Source organism: Nesoenas mayeri (assembly GCF_963082525.1).
Source record: "Nesoenas mayeri genome assembly, chromosome: 1".
Taxonomy (NCBI): domain Eukaryota; kingdom Metazoa; phylum Chordata; class Aves; order Columbiformes; family Columbidae; genus Nesoenas; species Nesoenas mayeri.
In genome coordinates this window covers 210,212,806-210,236,234 of record NC_137541.1, presented here as the reverse complement: position 1 = coordinate 210,236,234, position 23,429 = coordinate 210,212,806, and the positions used below count along the sequence as shown (strand labels likewise).

At 42.1% G+C, this 23,429-nt stretch overlaps 1 protein-coding gene across 1 annotated transcript in view; it reads right to left on the bottom strand.

The window, feature by feature from the left end:
- Positions 1-862: 862 nt before the first annotated feature.
- GUCY2F (guanylate cyclase 2F, retinal) overlaps positions 863-23,429 on the bottom strand; it is a gene marked incomplete at both ends in the record, with an annotated part of 43,580 nt that continues 21,013 nt past the window's right edge. The window contains 8 exons of the mRNA XM_080338668.1: positions 863-998; positions 11,437-11,522; positions 12,582-12,676; positions 13,593-13,691; positions 18,714-18,888; positions 19,012-19,204; positions 20,015-20,178; positions 21,431-21,579. Of these exons, the coding sequence (XP_080194794.1) occupies positions 863-998; positions 11,437-11,522; positions 12,582-12,676; positions 13,593-13,691; positions 18,714-18,888; positions 19,012-19,204; positions 20,015-20,178; positions 21,431-21,579 (1,097 nt within the window). The remainder of the gene's footprint in view (positions 999-11,436; positions 11,523-12,581; positions 12,677-13,592; positions 13,692-18,713; positions 18,889-19,011; positions 19,205-20,014; positions 20,179-21,430; positions 21,580-23,429) is intronic.

The window sequence follows — 23,429 nt, the reverse complement described above, 5'->3', positions numbered from 1 at the left end:
AGTTTTCCAATATCTTGGCATTCCGTTTTCATCCTGCTCTGGGACGAAAAGCATGAAATGTTTTATCTATGGTATATGTGAGTGCGTATAAAGCAAAACAAAATGTTCTTCCAGTTGAGATCTGGAATTGAGAAGATGACATATTTTGACATTTTGAGTAGAATCACATTTTGGCATTTGGAAACAAATATTGATTCATACCAAAATGTTTCATTTCAAAACTGTCATTTCAGATTGAAAATAGCATTAAAATGGCATTTGCAACTGAAATGTCAATTTAAAAGAAAATGTTTCAGCTTAAATTGACATGCAGGAACAAAACATTTTGATCCAAAATTTCCCCTTGTGGGGGAGTAAAAAATATTTTTTGTTGTTGTCAAAAACATTTTCTTCTGGATTGCACTGATTTTCGTGAAACTAGAGTTTCCTGCAGCAACAACAACAAATCTATTTAATGCAAAACAGTTAAATAATTTTAGCACTTGGCATTATTGTTGAATTCCAAGCCCAAGTACAGTCGGACATGTTTGTGCTGCCATGCAGACCTAGCTACAATATTCTTTGGGCTCATGCTTGTGACAGATGCTGATGAAGAGCTGACTCTACCATCACCATCACTTCCCTCCCCAATGGACCACTGCCAAAAACACACACATACAGCTCTGAACTGGTGCACAATTTCACCAGAGATGATGGTCAGGATGCATCTGCCTGCTCATGTTTACCCTGTGCAAGAACTAAAGGGCTTCATCAACTTTACTGCTGTTGGCTGGAAGGGAATTAAATGGAGGGTGTGAGTTCTTCTGCTGGTTTGGCTTCAAGGTGTCCATCCCAATCTTACTAGTTTGTTGCTGTGCTCTTCTCAGATTTCATCCTCTTCAATACTTATTTCGGCCTCTTTCATGCTCCCCAGCTCTTTAAAGGTTGCTTTTGTCAGTGTCCTCTTTGTGCTACTCAGGACAGATTTGAGTTTCCTGGTCAGCATATCTGGCCAGTTGCTGTAAAATAGAGAAGAGACAAGGAATTAGCAACCCTGCTTGCTAAGGAGTAGCCTTTTGTTTTGCATCATTTTATATCAGACAAAGCAGAAACATCAGATGTTCTCAAAGCCACCAAGAAGCATCAGGCAAGGAGGGAGGTTGGCAGAGAACTGCAGGGATGTGGTGGTCCCAGTAGACCATACAACTGCTGGAGCTCTTGCATGGGTTAATGGGATACATAGAGCTTTCATTCAAGGACATTCACGTCACAAATGTAAATTGCATTTACATAAAAACAACCAGAAGGCTTCAGCAGTTCATGAAAAACATTCCTAACTGTGCATGACAAGCCTCATGCAGCCCCTAGCTTGTCACAATAGAGATTCTCTGTTAATCAGCTGGACATCTCTGGATTTGAGGTCAGGCACTGCCACAAATGAGAAATCTGAAAGTCCAGATGCTCTGACAGCCCCATGATCCCACCAAGTCCAAGACGGGCAGAGAATCAGAAAGCCCTGACATCCATCTCATCTCAGACCCATATGCAGTGTCACTGCCTTGGCCTGGCACTACTCCTGAGAGAATAAGCTCTACTGAGTATCAGGACTTGAGATCTGGGCTAACTGAGAGACTACAAGATCCAGGCTAGTAAACTGATGCAATGGAGCTGGAGAGTATCAGCTGCTATGATGCTCTAAGTGTCCACGATGCCCAGGTTCTACCCTCTGTTGATGGGTACTAAATTATTATAACATAAGGGGGGTTTCAGAGACAAAATAAACATCAAGGACTTGTAAAAAGCCAGAAGCTGAGTGAATGTCTGGGCTCTATGCAGGTCTGAGGTCTGCAGCTGTCCTGTCTGTAAAGTATCATCTGAAATCAAATTTACTGTGTATAATAGAAGAAAATATTATTCCAGCTGTTGTAAAATGAAAAGAAGCAAATTCTTACTCATATGAATAACACCATTGTGATTATACAGATACTAAAAAGAAATAGTTCATAAATTGTTATGCATATACATGTATGTATGGTTTTAAATTGTACACACCATTATTGTGTACAATGAACAAGCAGTTACTTTAGACTAGAAATATATGTAAAACTGACTACATGAAGCAGGCATCTTATTGCGAAAGGACAAGAGGTGACGGTTTTAAACTAGAAGAGGGGAAATTGAGGCCAGACATGAGGAAGAAATTGTTGCCCCTGAGGGTGGTGAGAGCCTGTCCCAGGTTGGCCAGAGAGGTGGTGGATGAACCATCCCTGGAGACATCCCAGGCCAGGCTGGACGGGGCTCTGAGCAACCTGAGCTGGTGAAGATGTCCCTGCTCATGGCAGGGGTGGCACTGGATGAGCTTGGAAGATCCCTTCCAACCCAAAGAGTTCTACGATTCTATGACTCTATGATTTTACTTGAAGAGTGTAAGACATGAGGACTTGAAAGGAGGGGAATGAATACTATTAGGCCCAAGGACTATTCACATTAATGATCAAATATTAATATAGAATTGTTAAGCAGCCCAATGAAACTGCCCTTAATGACAGCACAGGATGAGTTGCCTTTAAAGTGTGTATAAGAGTATTGCAAAGTCAACTAATAACTCTGGCACTAGAACCAGGTATGCAGGGCTGACCACTCTGATACCCTGTGCTGTAGCACTACATATCTAATTATTTTTTGTTATAATTCAAGAGAATTGTGTTTTATTGTTTGATGTAAGGTTCTGTCTGATGGTCTGGTTACCTGTTGCTAATGACTGCCTATCAAATCTGGATTCAATATGAGAAGAACCAGGACCTCCAAACTCAGCAGATTTCATGTTCTCTTCAGTCTCACAATGTGGCAGACCAAGGGCAGCCAAGGACAACCAAGGGCAAAAAAAAACAGGAAAGGGATCTAAAGGCAAATTGCTGAATCTTAAGAAATCTCTCAAATGTATCAACCCAATACAATTTAGGATTCAGTGGAGTATCTACCTTGAAAATTCATTCATTGAACTTTATGAGAAAGAGCTAATGCTCTCGTCAAAGATGATTCCAAATGTTTTGCAGCAACTAAGGAAACAAGAAGAAGAATGGGTTTTTTTTGGTGATGGCCTGGGTTGGCTTGGGGTTTTTTTTGCCTTTCTGGTGCTGGATGAAGAAGGTATGCCTTCCAGTGTGTTGCTGGGAGATGAGCCTGCCTACCATGCATACCAAGGTAGAAGTAGTATCTAAGACAGTAGAAGAAAGGGGGAAGAGAAGAAAGATATGATGGGAAGAAAAGTCAATAGAAATGGCATTTCACTTCCACAATTCTAGTTTTAATCTTTGGAGAGTTCATGCAGGCAAAATCATTTGAGATTATCCTTGCAGAGGGGTTGGAGGAGAAATAGCAAACTAATTTTATGAGTTTCTGCATAGGTTTCGCATTTGGGGACAAATTTTTTATTAAAAACCTTGTCTTGAATGAGGTTTTAGACTTCACCTTCAGATCTTAACTGCTGGTCAGCCACACATTGTTAGTCTGTGTTTTGACCAGCAAGACGACGTGACTGGGGTGTTTAGTGTATTCTCTGAACAAGAAAGAACCTTGAGGGATCTTTTGTCACTGAGATCATGGGATGAGAGGTGGGAAGAGAGGGAGAGGGAAAGTTCTGAGGAAAAAAAAGGAGAGAAAATAACTAAAAACTTGAGCCTTAGTACTTTGAAGTGATCTTCAACTGGTCCTTTGTCCTTGCAGGACACAGTCTTCGTATGCTTATGTATCTAAAGGTCAGCAAAGAGCAATACAGATGACACTAAGATTTATACACTGTGGATCCCTCCATAAATACAGCAGCTACCAAACACATTGGGGTGAAATCTCACCTCTTTGATCTTCCTAATGAAATCTGACTGCCTTGCATGGGGTCAAATCTCATCTCTACAGTGAGATCAATATAAAGATCACAGGGTCATTGACATCTCTCTGGGCCAGTTTTCCAGTGAGCCTTGAAAGAAAGAGAGAAATCCCTTCCTTCATGTCAGAAGCACTGTAAGATGCTAGGGGTGGGATTCAGCTGTCTGAGGATACTGTCTATAGCATTATTTGAGGTGCCATAGTTTATCCTGCATGGTCTTCAGCTGCTGTTACATGTGCCAGCTTTGCATAAGTGTGTCTGACAACCATGGTGCTCCAGGTTGAATCCCACTTGAATGGATGGGTTGATAGGTCCATGTTAAGATTCTATATCCTACTGCAAGAGAAAAGAGAAAGATGACTGGTGGTATAGCCGACAGGTTTATCTTCAGGTAACCGGATGTGCACTTTGGTGTTTCTCACTCTTTGCTGCACGTTTTTATCAAGATATGGCCAGAATCATCAATTCTCTTTGAAAACAGGTGTCCACCAAGAACAAGAGAGTCCACACTCGCTCTTCCAAGGTTAAAGGATTCTCTTCCTGAGCATGAGGAGCAGAGACTTCGCCTTCCTCTAGACTACAGGCCAGATAAATACTCTGAAACTACTGAGATGGGGATCCCTGTCTTATCACAGAACACTGTGTGAGACTGTTAATAGCTTACAGTCCTAGACCGATGGGACTGTAAACGGGGTGAATGGACTATAAATCACTACATCTGAGATCTGTGTGTAGTGTTCCTTTGTTGCTGTCAAGGAAAAACAAGCTTATTGATAGCATAACCCTTTTCATCATAAATTTTGAAGGTAGATCAGCTGGAAACAGCACTAAACCACCAAGCGGACACATAGGAATAAAGTGGCTGTTGAGGACATAATTGCCTCCATTGAGAGGTTCATGCATGCAAGAAGACTTGAATTAGGACTGTTGAAAAGCTCCAGGTATAAACTCCGTATTGATTTTGCTGCCATTTCCCATAAATCGAGCCAAGTGGGCTAATGAGGACCTTCTATTCTCTATAATGTAGCGCTAATCAGCCTTGCTTCAGTGCAGAAGTCCATGTCTGTGGGAGATACATGCACTAGATGTTTTTATATCAGTATATGTGCAGTTTTTGTCAAGCAGAGCGAACCCGAGTGAGTGAGTGTCTCTGGCCTTGGAGGAGTAGCTTGTGCTCATAGATGTAGATCAGCAGTGTAGTCTTCTGTGCCTTGGAGCTTATATGTACCAGTGAGTGTTCACACATGGTAGTGAGTACGCAGGTCTCTGCACAATATGTACCATATTTAAATCTTTTTTCTTTTTTTTTTTTATTTTAAATGAAGAATTTCTGTTGAGCTCCTAGAATAGGGAGAGCCTCAGACAAAAATTTAAGAATCTCTTAAGGGAGATAGAGCAGTTTAGCAACATGCCTTGAATCATTAAAAGTTGTGGTTTGGAAAGAGTCACACTGCCAAAAGCGCAATGTTGGGTTTTAGCCCTATGAGAAAATTGGATGGAGCTTTAGTCTTTAGATTAATCTATCAGCTTGAAATGGTGTTTCTTAGGTGTTGTTAACCAGCCCATATCTAGGGACTCTGGGCTTTCATCCACTTCTGCCCTTTTCTGGGTGGAAATCAAGTAAAATTTAGTTCAGGGGCACTGAGTAGAAGCACTATTGGTGTTTTCAGAGATGTTATTAAAAAAAAAAACCCCAACCATACAGCATTTTCACAGGACATCAGACCCTGTATGTGCACATGTGGGTGTGCATGTTCATATACCAGCCTTGTTCTGGTAGCACCTGTTTGATCAGGCTTCTCAGGTCATGCTGCTATACTCCATGTAACTTCTGAATTCCAACCAAATCCTCCTAAATCCACATTTATTTCTCATAACACTAGGTACCATGGTGATGAATAACAGAGCTGCATCTTGTTTTATGGAATTACACCAGATAGGAGTTATGTATGACAGGAAAGCAACTATAGACAATTCGGATTATTCCAGGCTTGAACTCCAGCTTAATCTCTGTGTTTACGATGGACTGGGCCCTTCCTGGCACAGTGCGATCGATAATATACTGCATGTAAAAACAGTTATACTGCATGACTGTCAGGAATGAATGTGATAACAGGTAATAAATTTGCTAGGAAATCACCCAGCAAGGCTACTACTATCATCAGACAGCTTTGCTGCTGTTCTGAGCACCTTTAGAATGAGACACTTTAAAAGAATAATGCACATTTTTGAGGGGGAAAAAAAAAAGGCATGACACTAAGACCAGCAAAGTGCAGACAAAGAACACACAAGCAGACACAAAATAGCAGAGCTACGTTGGGACTGTCCTACAGCTACTACCTCAGATCTAGGCCCTTTTGCCAAGGAGTTTTTCAGCTTTCCTCCTTTTGAACTCTGCAATTTCTTCCGGGGGTAACCCATGAGCTCTACACCTGCAGTGAACATGTAGGCCATTAGAGAAAGAACCAGTTCAGGTTTTATCTGCAATAAAGAACAGACTGTAATGGAGACCGAGTGAAAGGCAAGTGTTTCCAGATGCAAAAAAAAAGGAAAATAAATGTTTGGCCTGGTTCTGAGTTTATTTATTCCCCCTCAATTTATTGCAAAGGGCAAGGTTAGCTAATCTAATTTTAAGTGTCCAAAAGTTAGGTGCCTGCTCCAAGACAGGCATCTTTTGTAATCTGTATAGCCAGGCGCTTCCAGAGATCTCTTGGCACATCTTAGATACCTCTCCCAGGATGAGATGAATGACTTTGGTGACTGAGGAGCACAAATTTGCTATTTATCATGCCTATATTCTGAATCTATTAGACAAGATGAATCCTGAGAGAATTATTCCATTATTCCTCCAATTCTCCCCCTCATTCATCAAAGTGAAGAGCAGAACAAAATTGCTGTGAAGATCTTGACTTTGGTTAGTTCAGCTCCTGTCCTAGTGACTTTTGGTCTTCTAGGGGTGTTGTTTGTAGAAACTCTCAAAGCTATGAGCACATTTCCAAATGGAAATCCTATTTAAGTGTCCCTAGAGACAGCTGGCTTTCCCTGAAAGCTTAGCATAAATTTAACAGCCTTTCCCAAAAGAAACTGGAGTCAAGTTTCATCTCTTTTGCTGGTTCCATGCTACCAATGGCAACATCTAACCAAGCTGTCCTTCAGGATTTCTGAAATGGGATGGTAAAAGTTGGTAAGTCAGAAGACCAACTATGTCACTCATCTCCCTGGGACTACAAATTAACATGATCCTGGCTCTTGGGGGTTTTTTCCTGCATTTCATCAGTTATTGAATTTTTCCTGGTGTTACATGTTCTTTCAGTGCTTTGCCAAACACAACTGTGATTTAGTCCAGCTCAGGCATGTACCTGTTAGAATTGTATACCCTCATATTTTTTCCTGCTGTTTTGGACAAGAGGAGGGATCCACCAGTGCTGACAAGGTGCCGCCTGTCCCAGTGCATCACAGGATGCCAACTTCCAATATTCTATATTAATAAACTAGCAAGTTTGTGCTTTTTCCATGGCTGTTCTTCAGCCCCAAAACTAGTCTGCTGGTGTACCCTCGGAGAAACCTCACAGTCTTCCTTTAGACCTATCTGACTGTGAAATCTCAAAAATAATTCTGTCTTACAGGTAGGCTGCTGCTTGACTGCTCAGTATACCTGTTTTTGCCATCTCATCACCTTGTTACACCTTCTCTACATCCACTCTAATCTATTATCTTGTGTGGTGGGCTTTTGTGGAAAGCTTTTTTCTTTGACTTCTTTGTCTCTTGCACATCAGAAGCCCAACCCACAAGATCCTGAGGTGCAGCAACTCAAATTCTAACAAGCTGCAAGGCAGAAGGAGAAATAATTTTCATCACAAGGCAGATATCCACCAGAGAAGGTGTAGAAATTTGCCTTAGAGCAAGGAAAGGACTAAGGAGCCTATTGAACTGCCTGCAGTGTTCTATGTCATGTAAAGTTAACCTAAAGCTCCTATCTAAAGCAGAAAATGATATTTGACCCAACCAGAAAAAAGGAGGTTATTCTTCAAAAAGTAAAACTCTCTGGGAAAAGAAAAGAAAAGAAAAGAAAAGAAAAGAAAAGAAAAGAAAAGAAAAGAAAAGAAAAGAAAAGAAAAGAAAAGAAAAGAAAGAAAAGAAAAAAAAGTGAATGATTTCCAGTAAGCTTTTAACTTCTGAAAACAGATATCCAGACCATGGGCAGCTTGACATAAGGTTAATTTTAAGAACAGCCTTTTAGTTCACTTGATTTTATGCATGGTTGGAAGAAAGCAGGAGTGGTAAGAAGCATATTAGGTCCTTTAATTTAACTACTTTTCTTAATTAAAATGCTTTGTATCCTGTGAGCGCCATGTCACCCGCAGCACCTGGGTTTTAAGAATAAAGTACATTTATCTCAATGTCCTTGCAAAACTGTAAATATATGAAAGCCTAGTGCAGACAATGGAAATCAATGAGAATGTTCTAACTAATGCTTTCAATAAGCCTGTAATTGGGATTAAACAGAGGCTGATGCATATCAGTTAAATTCAAATTATGTAGGTACAAGAGTTGCTGCTTTGTTAGACATTTAGTGGTGGCTTGAGGTTCATTACTAGACAATCACAGGTATTGTCTCTGCAATTTCAGCAACAAAAGAGGGGGTTACTATCACAGTGTTTTACGGGACCATTAGTATTAACCCAATCCCATTATTACATGTTCTTCCACATTTTTTCTTTTGTTTTCTAACCTGCATGTAAACTCACCTTTGTAAGGCCAAGGACCATTCTCCAGGTGGAGGATGCCAAGCCTACTGCAAGCATAGTAGGATAACGAAGCTTGATTTTTCCCTAGACATATATGAACAGCTCTATGAGCTACTTGATCATAGGTGTGCTCACGGCTGACTGTCAGAGCTGGAAAATTGCCTTCACGTATCGAGAAGTCCTCCTGCCAAGGACTGTGCTTACAGCTTTGATTGGCTGATGGGTTTTACATCATTGGAAATAGTAAGAAGTCAGCACTTTAAAATTTTATTTTACTGTTATCTGCAGTGAAGGCCTGAAATACTCCATATCTCAAGGGTTATGTCTTGTCATGGCAGTAAGAAATGTGGAAGTTGAAGCTTACTTCATTGAAGCAAATCACCTTTCCTTGTTAAGACTTAATGAGTTTGATTCCCTGTGGTGGCCTAAATCAAGAGCTCAAACAGCAAAACAAACTACAGTCTGAAAATCTTCAACACACCTCTCAGAGGAGGTTGCTAGCTTCTGTGACCCATAAGGAATTAAAAGATTAGGAATGTGTGGAATGAAGCAATGGGGAATGTGTCCCTTGCTCTTACAAGTAGGAGTAGAAAATCTGATGCCAGATTTGAGGGACTGGGTTGTGCAAGACCTCATGGAAAGGGAAGACCTAAATGGAAGATCAGTTGTTTCAGGACAGAGTGGAAAGATGGTTGAAGAGGACTTTATTCAGCACCTCCTTGCTCAGCACAAAAGCCTAGAGATGAAGAAATCCCTACAGAAGTATATCAGGCAGTGTCATGAAACCACCATATTGGCCAATATGTAGACATAACAGAGAAACAACTTTCAACCTGTTGTAAACTGGCATAAAATCAAACCATCAAGATAAGCTTGGAAAAATAGGAAGCCATGTCTGGCACCTGTCTGATAATAGCACAGCCTGTGCATGAGGCAGTTCTCCAAATATTTGCTTTTCTTGAACATCCGTTTATGTCTTTCTGCCATTTAAATTCTACAGGGTACAGCTTTTATTTTGACCCTTCACTATGACAGATGCACTTTAATGTAAATTTTGCTTTTTCCTCTGGCTACTTTCACGTTCATTCAACTGCTGCATGACAATTTATGATGACAGATAAAATGCAAAAGAACAGTGAAGATCGGGTCCTTGGGGCAAGAGCAAAAGACCACGTCCCTCTCTGCAGTGTTACTGGTGGGTTCTTCTGAGGTTACACAAGGGGATCAAGATTCCCTGATCCTGAGTACATGGGCAATTTTTTTGCCTCCTTTTATTGACTCCCTGGACCTGATGTATTTTCTGCCATTTACAAACCATGTTTAGAAACAGCTTAGGCCTGTGTTAGTCTGACTTTGGCACACACAACCGGAGGACAGGCTCAACAGTCAACAGAGGCCTAACACATGACTTTTAGATGGTAAAACCAAGATGAGAAGAACCTATGCTCAAGGTAGATGCCTCAGTGCTTCTTTGGTTGCATGGTAAGCCAGCTCACCTTGCTAATCTGGCAAAGCTGGAGAAGCTTCATATTTCCCATGAAGAATACATCATTGATATCAACACACATTACTCAATAGCTCATTTCCATCAAGTATTAACAAGTATTGCCTCCAACCCTAAGAAATTGTGTCTCTCAAAATTATCTTCAAGTTACCTTCTATTTTCCACCCTTATCAACACCTGAATGGCTTAAAAGTTATGGCCCAAAATACTGTTAATTCCATGCTACTCCAAGAAAGCTCTGGGAGGGCTCTGAACACATGGACTGCCCAGTATGCAATTGCCCAAGTAATTAACCATTATCTGCAAAGGGAGGTAAAAACTGTCTTAATTTTACTAAGAGGAAATGAGGCAAAACTTAGAACAAGATTGCTCAGGGGAAGTCAGAGTCAAAATAAAAATGGACCCTGTTTGCTGTCAGACATCCACCTCTGAGCTAGTGACTGTAGGACCTCTTTACAGTCACCAAAACAGGTACCTTGCAAGGGCGATTCATCTTCTGATACAGACGCCCAAGCAGGTCAGTCGAATCAGACCCCTGAGCATGTATTTCTCTTTATTGACTATAAAGAGAGTCAGGGTTGACTAGCTTTCATGTGGATAACCACACTGTTCTCGTCAAACAAATACGACTCCTGGTTTTTATGTGCTGACCACAACATCATTCCCAGACACATAGCATGTGACAGCTGAACAGGGAGTACACCATTTGCAAAGTCAGGCATTTCAAAACTACAAAATGACTTAATGAATTTTAAGCCTTCAATCTTTGCTCACCACTGTTTGTATGGAGGCAACATCATTGAGTCTTTCATTACATTACTGTGCCATATTTTTACAAGGCAAAGTTTCCTTATTGTTCTGTTTGAAAGAACAGTGCTATAGGGAAGAAACATGTTTATGGTAAAAGAAGCTGGTGTTTTCTGCAGGAGTTTGGTGGAAGGAGAGAAAATTTCAAGTGTCACCTATACAGTAATGACACCAGAGTTACGAAAATGTCCCTACCTGTGCATCTTCAATATGCACACAGAGTAGGAGGGAGATTCAGCAAGGAATCCCCTGGTGTTCCATCTCCAAGGGACTATAGGGAGGAAGCAGCAAGTTTTTTCCTGCCACTTCTTGGGAATTACGATTAAGGAAAGGAGTTGAAGGAACCACATCACTACTTCTGAAACCCAGTACTAAGCCTGGAAATGTAAGTCATCTAAGGAAAATGATGCAGACTTTGCAAACAGTTATCACGGAAAGACAGATACTCATTCTGTGAACTACAACAAGGACAAATTAATTAATGTATTGAGCAGTGATGAAGTCACACTTACCCTGGCTTCATTTCAGGAGGTTTAGGTAAGGGCTTCAAAAAGCCTTTTTTCCCAACTAACCAATATGTGTCTTCTACTCCTTTACCCTAAAATAAAACCAAAAATCCAGATGAATACCAGCTTTCTGACCACCCTTTGCTCAGTATGTAACTTCCTCACTGGGTTTCTGAGGGCTTCATAAACGTCCAGAGACAGAGCAGGGCTGGAAAACTTGGTCTCTCCTTCACAACAGTTCAGGGATTATTTGAGTTTTACCATCCTAAAAGAAAAGGCTTTGTTCAAACTGTCATCTACAAATGACCCTCATTGAACTGGGTCATTGAAACTACACAGCTTAACAGAAATGAGAAACTACAGGACCTCTAATCATCTTATTTGTCAGTACTAACATAATTAATTGAGAGATTTTACAACAGTTGCTGGGCTGAGTATCAGAAAAATAATGTCTTCTCCCACTACTGATGATTTAGCTGAAGGCGAGCTGCACTTGATGAAATGCAGCCATCTATAATATGTCAGAGTCAATCACCCTTGACTGGAGAAGTGGAGCAAAACAGACGCTTCTAGGGCGACATCCATCTCCACATAAACTGGACCTTGAAAATGTCAGGTTAATAATTTCCTAACGTGCCAATTTGTCTCCACTAACTATCTAAAGGTTTCTTTCCATTGACTAAACCTGGAATAATTACCTCAGATCTTCACTTAGAGACATATGAACTTGGGTGAGATGATTCCACTTGTTATGAAAGATTGTTGAGAGACCTGAGGCCACATTCAGACCTCTTACTGTAGGTGTTCAAGGCAAATAAAGCTCCTGCTTCTGTCTATTGACTATATAAGTGGCAAAGTGGTGTTTTGAATTATTTAGTGTTGTCTTGTTTGGACACTGTGAAAAGTAGAAGCTTCTGTCAAGGGTGGACTTAATAGAGTCCTAAATAAATACTTTAATCCAGCACATACAGCTGATTGCTCAATCTTGTCAGTAATTATCTCATGTACTGAAACAACTGATGAGGAAAATATGGGAAGGATCCAAAAAAAGAGTGGTGGATGAAAGCCAAACAAGAGCTTAATGTGAGAATTCCTTAAAAAAGAAGATTCCCCTGTGAAATGTTTCTTTCACACAGCCCTGGCCTTCTTACCTTCAGTTCCGTTTTTCCCCTAGGTACAATCTGATAGCCTTCGTTTAGACTCCGAAGCGTATCCACTGTACTTTGGCTGACATGAATTCTGTAAGCTGGGAACAAAAAGCAAAATAGCTGGATCACTATACTGCACACACACTGCAAATTCCCCACTGCTTCATACCGGCAATAAAAAATGCCCAAAGGCATGTAGGCATGTAGCTAGTGTATTTGTGTGGTACTCCTCTACATAGAGCATGATGCTGATGGATGGATCCTTCCAGGTAGGGCTGGAATGAGCACGGGGTGAGAGGAGATCTACACCAGAGATTTTCTGGAGGATACCAAACACTAAGTGTGGAAATCCAGCTCTTAATAAAGATGGTAAGTGGTTTTTCAGCAATGTCTTAGCAATACTGTGGCCAGAAGGACCAGGACAGTGACCATCCCCTGCACTTGGCACTGGGGAGGCCAAACCTTGAGTCCTGGGGTTAGTTTTGGGCCCCTCATGCCAAGAAAGGCCTTGAGGTGCTGGAGTGAGTTGAGAGAAGGGAACGGAGCTGGTGAGGGGCTGGAGCACAAGTGTGATGGGAGCGGCTGAGAGACCTGGGGGGTTCAGCTGGAGAACAGGAGCTGAGGGGAGACCTTCTGATCTCTGAACTGCCTGAAAGGAGCCTAGAGCCAGGGGGGGTCGGGCTCTGCTCCCCAGGAACAAGCACCAGGACCAGAGGAAACAGCCTCAAGTTGCTCCAGGGGATGTTTAGATTGGATATTAGGAAAAATTTCATCCTGGAAAGGGCTGTCAGGCATTGGAAGAGGCTGCCCAGGGCAGTGGTGGAGTCACCATCCTTGGAGAGGTTGAACAGATGTGGAGATGAGGTTCTCAGGGACATTGTTTAGTGCCAATGTTGTGTTAATGGTTAGACTCAATGAATTTGAGGGTCTCTTCCAAGTAGCATGGTTCTATGATTCTATCTCTCTTGATAAGTTCATCAATCACCCATTCCAGGGACTGCCCCAAAAACTCACGCAGGCCTGTGGACTCCATTCTTGACGCCGTGTTCACCGTGTCCCCGAAGAGACAGTACCGAGGCATGGTCAGCCCCACCACACCCGCCACGCAAGGCCCTGAAAGACATGTCATCTGTATAACTCAGAAGGTACTGCAAAAATTCAGGGGTTTACTGGTAAACAAATCTCATCCTCTCCTCTGGTATTCAAAAACCACTTGGAAATACAGGTTTTTTAAATAGCTCATTAGCCTTTCTGCTTGCTACAAGTAATCAAACTGCACTGGTGCTTTCTGACTAAGAAAGGTCTTGGGTGGTAGGACCTCAGTTCACCATAATCTGGGAGAAATTTGTTCAGAGTTCCTGGAAGCTCTAGGACTATCGGAATCTGACCTCATTTTCCATCTGAAAAATGTTCAGATCCTGTGACATACCCTGTGTCCCAGTGAAACAGGATTGAAAATCAGCCTTGGAAGTCAAGAGGTGCTGGCAGCACGCTGGACCACCCTGTGTCCCCTCCTTGGAAAGGAAGACATCATTAGCCTGCCTGTCTAGCCAAAAACTGTTTATTTTCCCTCTCATTCCTTAGATGAGATCCACTCCCTTCCAAAGTAGCTCCTGAAGAACCAGTGCCAAGTTCTCAGGGAGAGGTATGTGTGCAGGATTCACAGGAACATGCACACAGATAAAGTGTGTGATAGCCAAAACACACAGGCGACTGTCATCTGAGGCACTTGGGTTAGCTAATGTTTGGGCTGTGCTCCGAAGGACGAGATGCTAAATTTCATCACCCACAATTTAAAATGCAAAGCTTGCAAAATAAATGAAAAAAATAAAAAAAGAGAGAAAAATAAAAGAAAAAAGAGAATGCTCCCAGCATTGAAAGGAGGTATGGGGCTTTGTGCAGAGAAAATAGAAGTTTCTATCTATTGTGTATTGGATGTATTTACATCATAAGTCTTTTCAGGCTCTCTCTGCCTTTTCAATTTCATGATCCTTCTGGGTTAAAGTTTTAGCAAAACTGACATGTAGGAAATCTCTCCCCATGCAAGGTTGCAAAAGATGTGAACACAGTATGTCATCAACACTATCTGAAGTGAATGCTATATATAAAGTTTTCCATAATATAAAAAGTTGTAGGGTAAGATTTTGTTATTATAACATCAACATAGTAATAATAGTAATAATAGCAATAGCAATAGCAATAGTAATAGTAATAGTAATAGTAATAGAAATAATAATAGTAATTATAATAATAATAATGTAATTGTAGCCTAATTTAAAAGTGATCAGTTAGTTGTTTTAGGACAATGTAATTTTACTGTAATTTTAGCCTTCTTAGTTACAAAAGCGGAGTCTTCATATAGTTTTCAGATATATCTTAAGGACAGTGAAACTCCATGGCTGAAAGCTATGGGGAACTTTGCAAGAACCCTTCTTGCTGTGACCTCTGAAAAATTGTTGCTGCAGAGTCGAAGTAATAGGATTTTAATATAATTTATGGAGGATGCAAACTGAGAGGTAAGAGATTGTAACTCCAGCCTAGTAAAGCATCACTTATTTAAAGTTTGGTTTTTTTTAAAAAAAAAAAGGGGAAGAGTGGTTCATACAAAAAATGTTACATGGACTTAATCAACATGTCTGGATCAAACACAGCATGCAGGGACTACTGGAGATCAGGAAAAGATGATTTAATGCTGTTTTGTTTAAATTGCCAATGTGTCATGCAACCTTGGATAAGACACTGCCCCTCAGAAACTCTTCTAATTTAGTTCCCATCCTTATCAGTACTCAAGAATTTGGTTCAAGCTCTTCAGGAGAGGATCTTTATCCACTAGAGGAAGCTTTTTCAGGGTCTAGTCTTTATGCTCTTCTATGGCACATCTGTAAAGACATTGTTGATATTACTGGATCAAGGTTCTAATGCTTGCCTAAGCAGTCCTTAATGTGTGCACACTAATGTGGCATATGCATAAAAAAGGATCTGGTTGTAGACATTTTAATTCATGCTTCAATATCAGCTTTGCCTGAGAAAACACTAATTCAGGAACACCTCTCTTTGTCTTGTGGTGGTGACACGATGGTGGCACTCAGAAGTAAATATCAAAGCTCCTTCTGTGATAGGTGTTGCAAGGACACAAAAAGGTGGTTCTTGCAAAAAACAGTCCTCAAAGGGGAGGATTTCATTCCATTTTAAGAAGCACAAATATAAGCTGCTGAGCTCCTGCTGTAGTCAGTGGAGGACAAATCAATGCAGTCAGCTGAGCCGCTGTGAAAGCCTCTCCACACCTGCACCTGAAGAGCTCTCCAGGGTCCACCACATCTCTACTGACCACAAAATGAATGCAGGGTCCTGGAAACATCTCCACCTGGTTGCCTAAATTTAGGTTTCCTACTCAGTCAATGCAATCATACAATCATTTCTGCAAAGCTCACAACCTAGGATAGGCAAGATGTTTAGGGTGAAGTGCTATCTATCTAGAGCACTGCTTGTAAGTCTGTCCTCCTGTTGCCGAAAGCTGTAAGTTCAAAACCAGCCCTGCAGTGCAAGCATGGCCAAAGGACTTCTCCACGATGATAACATCCAAGAGTTAATTCACTCGCTGCCTTCGCTGCCTGCGTGTGTTCCCCTTTGTCTAGACAGCCTCAGCAAAGGACCAGCAAAAACTTCCAGCAATAAATCTCCCACAGTAACAAGTTTCAGAGGAAACCAGAGATGAGAACATTATGGCCGAGTTGTTTAATTACACAGGTTCGCTGGTTTGTTTTGGAATGGCGCTTTGCCAGGGTTTGCAGGGTCACTTAATGAGCTGTGCTGTCTACGACTCTGCAACAACCATCACTGGTGCTGTGGAGGTTAATAAGTTCAATCGAAGTGCAGGGCTGCCTGCCAGAGGGCCTGACTGATAAACACATCCTCTTCAGCCTTCATGGAAAAGACTGTCTTGTCACCAGTGCTTGCTGTGGCCATCCAGCTCCAGACCAGACGTGGCCAGGGTGGAAACAGCTGAGTCAGCTGAGTTTTTCTGCACAGGCAATCAAGTTGAGCGAGGAGAGCTAAGACTCCAGGGTCTATTTAAAGCAGGGGGCAAACTGTAGACCAAACATCGATCTTCTTGTCCTCCTCATCTTACCATTGCATTGCCACAAATGGACTGTGGGCATGGGCCAGCAAAAGTTCCCAGAGCTACAGCTCTCCATTTGGGTTTGGAGGGACGTGGGCAGATCAATCCCAATGACATTTACTGCTTTTCCAGAGAAGGGATCATGAGCTCTTCTTGGCACCAGTTTCCAGAAAGTAGTTGGCCCATGGAAGTGGTGGTCACACCCATTCTGCATCCTTTCCAGGACAGTGAAAGTGTTACCCAAGATCTCCTCTCCCCTCAAGCACTCCCTCAAAGCTTCCATGATGCTGGTGATTCCCTCTTCATGCTTCTTTCCTCAGGAGAAATGGGGTCTAGGGTTAATCAAACTCTGCTGTCAGCTCAGTGGCTCAAAGAGCTGGTTTGCTTTGGAGCATGCTTTTCTCACTCATCCCATGACAGTATGATGTTGCCAGATCTGCACAAAACAAGATCTGGTTTCTGCTTCTTTAGAAAGGAAAGAATAAACCAAACAATTCCTCCCCCTCTTCCTCTTACACTTTACACAACAGTTCATAGCAACATCACTTTCCAGATACCCGAAGTTCATAAAAACAAGAAAAAATGTAACTACCCCCCATACACATCACCTAGGGATGGATTTTTGGCTGGGTGTGTGGAAGACGTGTTGCAGAACTGCTGTCAACAGGCAGTAGCAGATGTTGCACACAAAATTCCCCTCTTTCCATGCTGAAAATGTGCTACTGGTGCCCCAGAGGCTCCTGCTCTGGGCAAGACGAGCTGGGGCCATAGATTCATCTAATTTCTGTCAGAGTATAAAACCCACAGTGCTCCTGCAATCATTCCTCAACACTTTAGACTTTTGTGAAGGACCAGCTAAGACCACCGCTCTGCAAGACAACAGAAGGGAGGTGTATTTTCAGAGATAACCCCAAAATGATGAATTATATGGTCTAGGAGATGATACAAAATACTGATTTTAGCTCTTCTCAAGTCACAGTGCATTCTTGGTATATTCTGTGTGAGATCCTTCTCTTTCTTTGCTCTTGTTTCCTTATGTATACATCAGGGGCCAGGATATAGGCATGTAAAACATGTACATGCCAAAGCTGCAAAAATGTGGGCATTATTGGAAAGGTGGAAGGATTAAAAAAAGCCCTTTAATACTGGATGAGACTCCTGGTCAATCTTACTCGTTATTCAGCTTTCCGCAGTGGGCAGCACCCAGTACTTTAAAGGAAGATGCAAGAAGTCTGGTGATGAAGAGGTGGGAAAAAAATATTAATGGATGACCCCAATATAAAATTATGAATGTTCGTATGTCTTAAAAAGATGTTGATTCTATGATAACGGCAGACGACTTTACCTCCATTTAAAATCTCAGTCATACTTTTGATTGCATGATGACTGCAATTCTCCTGTTTGTCTTGTTTAGTTTAGTTTTGCAGTTTAATTTCACTTTATATAAAAAAGAACTTATTTTCTTTTTAAATGAGCCACTTTCCTGTTCATTTAACAGATTGTGACTTCTGTATGAGAGATAATTTACTTTCTTTATAACATGTAGAGATAATTTACTTTATAACACGTTTTCTTTTATATATATATACCTGGATCACATAGTCTTTCATCTACGTCCTACCTGTAATAAACCTCTACAATCTTTTTCATTCTTTCACTCTATTTTCCTGTTTTTCTGTGCTTTTTCATTTCAGAACAGAGTTACAAAGGTGTCTGCATATCACACCAATGAAGATCCTTTGGCACATCAAAGAGCCACCCTTACAATGAAATCCTTGTGACAGACATTTCTGATGTAGTTCCTGACTGTGACAGAATATACAATTTCTCCCCCTAATGGAACTAAGCCATTTTCCTTCTTGGGGTTTGTGTTTCCATTTTAAAGCCCTTGTTGCTATGGAAGATTTTAAAGCATCTTCTAAAGGTGCTTGCTTTGGGGCAGAGAGGGAGAAAGCATTCAAAGCTGAAAATACAGTTGCAAAGGAGTTCTTTGATGTTCAAGCGTAGCTGCCTACCTGTGTGCAGCCCAATCCGGATCCTGAGGGGGATGTCTGGCATGTGTCTCATTTTGAATGTCCCCACCGAGCTGAGGATGTCCAGGGACATGTTGGCTATCTCAGCCGCGTGCTTGTTTCCGTTGCGTTTTGGGAGCCCTGAGGCAACCATGTAGGCATCACCAATTGTCTCCACCTGGCAAATACCATGGCATTAATAAATAAATGCATAAATTGAAAAATATGGGAAAGAGCAGTAGAAACTACAAGAGTGTTTGACCCAAACACAGCTTGATCCTCATGCCCAGGTACTCCTCACCTTGTAAACATCATGGTTTCCAAGCACGGCGTCAAATAATGTGTAAAGATCATTCAGAAGGTCAACTACTTCAATGGGTTCACTGAGGGCTGAAATGGTTGTGAAGCCCACGATGTCACTGAAGTAGATGGTCACCTGGTCAAAATACTCCGGCTCCACAGTGCCACCAGTCTTGAGGGCTTCTGCCACTGATCTGAAACAACAACACAAGACGACCTGGGCACAAACTCTTGTTGTAAGGCATGCCCAAGAGCCCAGAAAGTCCTGTCCTACTGTGCTCAAAAGATATTCCATTAAATAAAAGGTTCCATATGGCTGTAACAAGCACTGATGAAAGTTTCTTACTTTGGAAGGTACTTGTCAAAATTGAAGGTCAGCTTTGCAACGTATTAGAGAGCAGCATAGGGGAAAGGGACCTGAGGGTCCTGGGGACAGCAGGATGACCATGAGCCAGCACTGGGCCCTTGTGGCCAGGAAGGCCAATGGTACCTGGGGTGGATTAGAAGGGGGGTGGTCAGTAGGTCAGAGAGGTTCTCCTGCCCCTCTGCTCTGCCCTGGGGAGACCACACCTGGAATATTGTGTCCAGTTGAGGCCCCTCAGTTCCAGTAGGACAGGGAACTGCTGGAGAGGGTCCAGCGCAGGGCAACAAAGATGCTGAAGGTTCAAACTGGAACATAAAAGGTTCCACTTAAATTTGAGAAGAAACTTCTTCCCAGTGAGGGTGTCAGAGCCTGGCCCAGGCTGCCCAGGGGGGTTGTGGAGTCTCCTTCTCTGCAGACATTCCAACCCGCCTGGACACCTTCCTGTGTAACCTCATCTGGGTGTTCCTGCTCCGGTGGGGGGATTGCACTGGATGAGCTTTCGAGGTCCTTTCCGATCCCTGACATTCTGGGATTCTGTGAACTCACTGGGTTCTGGGAAATTCTTTTGTCCAGTCTAGCTATGTAGTGCCAAGGCATTTTATTTATTTTGTTTTTAACCATCTAAAATACTAGTACTTACGGGGGGAGCATTTGTGACAGTAGCTTTTCTGTCTTCTGTTTTTCAATTTCCAGCTCTTCGGTTCGCTCCCTGATTAAATCTTCCAGGTTGCTTGAATACTGCTCAAGCATCCTGAGCATTGAGTCAATGATATTGGTCTTTTTCCCTTTGTTTATGGTTTTGAACTGGAAAAACAGACCGGAGAGTTATTTCCCCATCTCATTACACCATTGTAGCACTCTAAGTTTGGAAAAGAAGAAAAAGCAAACACTTATTTTAAAGGGACAATGGTAAAGACTGGTTTTGTTAGTGGTAATAGTTCAAGAATAAAAGAAAAAGGCAAAATAGAAGGCGAATTTGCATTAATAACTCTGGAAGATGCCCGGGAACATGTTGCTGCTTTATGAACTTTCAGTAAGGGTTAAGTGAAACACCACCTTCCATGGGATGACAGCATGTATGTGAGTTGTTATGGAGCTGTTTGCACCCTCATTTGTGCCATGACTAGCCTTTAGGGTACCTTGCAGCCATCTGCACTCAGAGGTGCAAATTTCAGGGCAGTAGCAACAATTAAAATGTGTTTTTTTCTTACTCATCTTCAATCCATCTCTGCACACTGGCATGTATGCATACAACCACCCCCTATCCCAAACTCCTCATTTTGTTAGACTTTCGTTACCTGAAGCTGAGCCTCTGGACCATTTGGATAATCTATGGCTTCAGATGCTGCTTTAGACTCAACAGTGGAGTCAAACAGGTGTAAAATTAATCACAGTTTTGTAGAACTGAAAGGTTAAAATTACGGATGTTGGTTCATCTAGTTTGACCTTGTGAAAATGTGGGAACAGTACTGCTGGATTAGACAAGGGACTAATTTTGCAACTACCTGTCCATGGGTCTGGCCAGCAATAGATGTCTGGAAATGCTGTTCATGCAGGGCTTAGGCCCAGTTTTATTTCCTCATGAGATGCTCCCAGCCTCCCCTAATCTGCCGTTCAGAGACCTCCTATGACAAGTGTTGTATTTAGATTTAACAGCCTTTGGTGAATTTTCCTTTTAAATGAATCACCTTTTAAATACTTTAGAAGATCAAACAACATATCGATCTGAAGGTGCCATCACAATTAACAGATTTTTGATCTCCATCAGACCATCTGGGCAGGCACACTGCAAATGTGAAGACACCAAGCCCATGTTCATGCTGCTGCACACCCCACATGGTGGTGCTGTGGCAGCCCAAGTTCAGGACAAGGTGTAAGCCAGGACAGGCCTGGCCAACAAAAATAAATATCTAGACACCACGAACCATAAAATGCAATAGGAAATGCGAGACTAGAGCTCTGGGATGTATTCTGTCATTATTTAAGGACTCACTTAAAGAAATAAAACACTTTCCTGACAAGTGAAAGGACCGCATCTGCTGGTCTATTCACCGACCTTATGAAATATCTCCTCAAAGGTTGGACGTCGTTCAGGGGCTTCACCCCAGCATTGCTTCATGACCTGGATGCACTCCAGGGGGGCCAGCTCAGGAGCTATGTTTGGACGGCACAGGGGAGGGGGCTTCTTCACTTTCTTTATAATTTCTGTGACAAAGAGAAGAATGGGAAGCACGTTGTGAGATGGAGGATCTTGGTAGGGAAAACGGACATGGACATTTTCACCTGTCCCCTGCTTGCTCCTTCAACCATCACTGTTATTACTGATGACCCAAATGCTTTGTCAATTGAACCTGAGGATTTCAGCTTTCCTATGCCGGGAGTATCTTGGAGAATTCAGAAGATAATTGTGGTAGATGCCCCATCCCTGGAGACATTCAAGGCATGGCTGGATGGGGCTCTGAGTTGAAGATATCCCTGTTCATAGCAGGGGGATTGGACTAGATAAGCTTTGAAGGTCCCATCCCACCCAAACTATTCTATGGTTCTATACTTCTATGATAAGAGATTCATCCATCTCATTCCTCTGGTGAACCAGATTATGAGCAATAGAGTGGCTGGATGGGGGAAGGTTGTGTGACAGATGTTTGTGTGAACTCACAGGCTTGTATTTAATGGAATTACCTCTGATTCTCTCCATTAGGATCTGTGGTACTCTAATGGAGCAGAGGACTATGGGCGAGCCCAAACAGGAAGGATACCAGCCTCTGAAAATTCATCATGAACTGGGATCCAGTACGTAGGAGGTTGATGAGAATGGAGACAGTGGAAAGTATTTTAAGGGGGAGAGTTTGGGTTCAAAACAACATCTGGGCAGTGACTCCCTATCCAGAGGTTAAAAAAAAAACTAATAAGGAACTGAGAAGTCGATCCTTGAATCTGAGCTTTTTAGATAAAACAGCCCTACAGTGAAGGAGAGGGGCTGCAGGTTTTGTTGAGAGCTGAAGTATGGATTGAGGCATCTGTGATGTTTGAACCCAACCTTGACTTGAATTTTCAATTTAAGTGTTTCTGAAGAAAAATGTGGTGTTCTTTTTTTTTGTTCATTCCAAATGATTTTATTTGAAGGTTTCATCGTGTGTAGTGCAGAGCAGTCATCTGGAGTGAAAACCACCCTCTTTCTGGCAGGAACCCTGCATTTCCACAGCTGCGACTGTGAGTACCCAACGCTTTTCAGTGTTGACAGCTCATTTTAAAGTTCTTTGGCTCATCCCACCAGTCTCCACCACATGAACTAAACAAAGCACCTGGCCCAAATATTTCCAAGGGCAGCCAAGGGGAAATGCCTTCCTCAGACAGTTTTAAAGTTCACGCCATGAGTGAAAGCTCCTTGAGGATTAGGATGCAATGAGTAGAAATTCATCATTTTAGCACGTCAGGAAACTGGAGTGCACTACGTGCAACATTTGCTGGATGTTCCCTATAGGGACAAGGTGGGGGGACACCTGCTAATTACATCATAGGCTACATCATTGATCCAGCTCTTAATTACAGAGCAGGTTACATCATAATCATCATTGCCATTGCATTGGTGCAGCAGGTTGGGGTGCAGCAAAGTCAGGGCCCCATTTTTCCACGCACTAGAAAATGGGCAGATATTGAACGGCCATACCCCACTTGGTGACTGTCCAGCTTAAAATGTGTTGAGAATGGGCTTTCACTGAAATCAGATCTGTTTTGATTGTTCTCACCTTCTCCCTGTTCAAATGTTTATGAGTTGTCTGCAGCGTGTTTGCTTTACCTATGCATGGACAACAGTTTGAACTAATGAGAGTTACACCATAAGCAGTTCCTACGGAGTCCACTTATTTGCTATTTGTGATACAAGCCACCTTATCTATGTCAGCGGGGTCATGATGTATCATTTTGGTCTCTGCTGAAGAGAGAACATCTTCAGAACCTGAGAGAATGGCAGGAAGATGTGCCAAGAGAGGTTCAGGTTGGACATGAGGAAAAGGTTCTTCACCTAGAGGGTGCTGGACACTGAACAGGCTCCC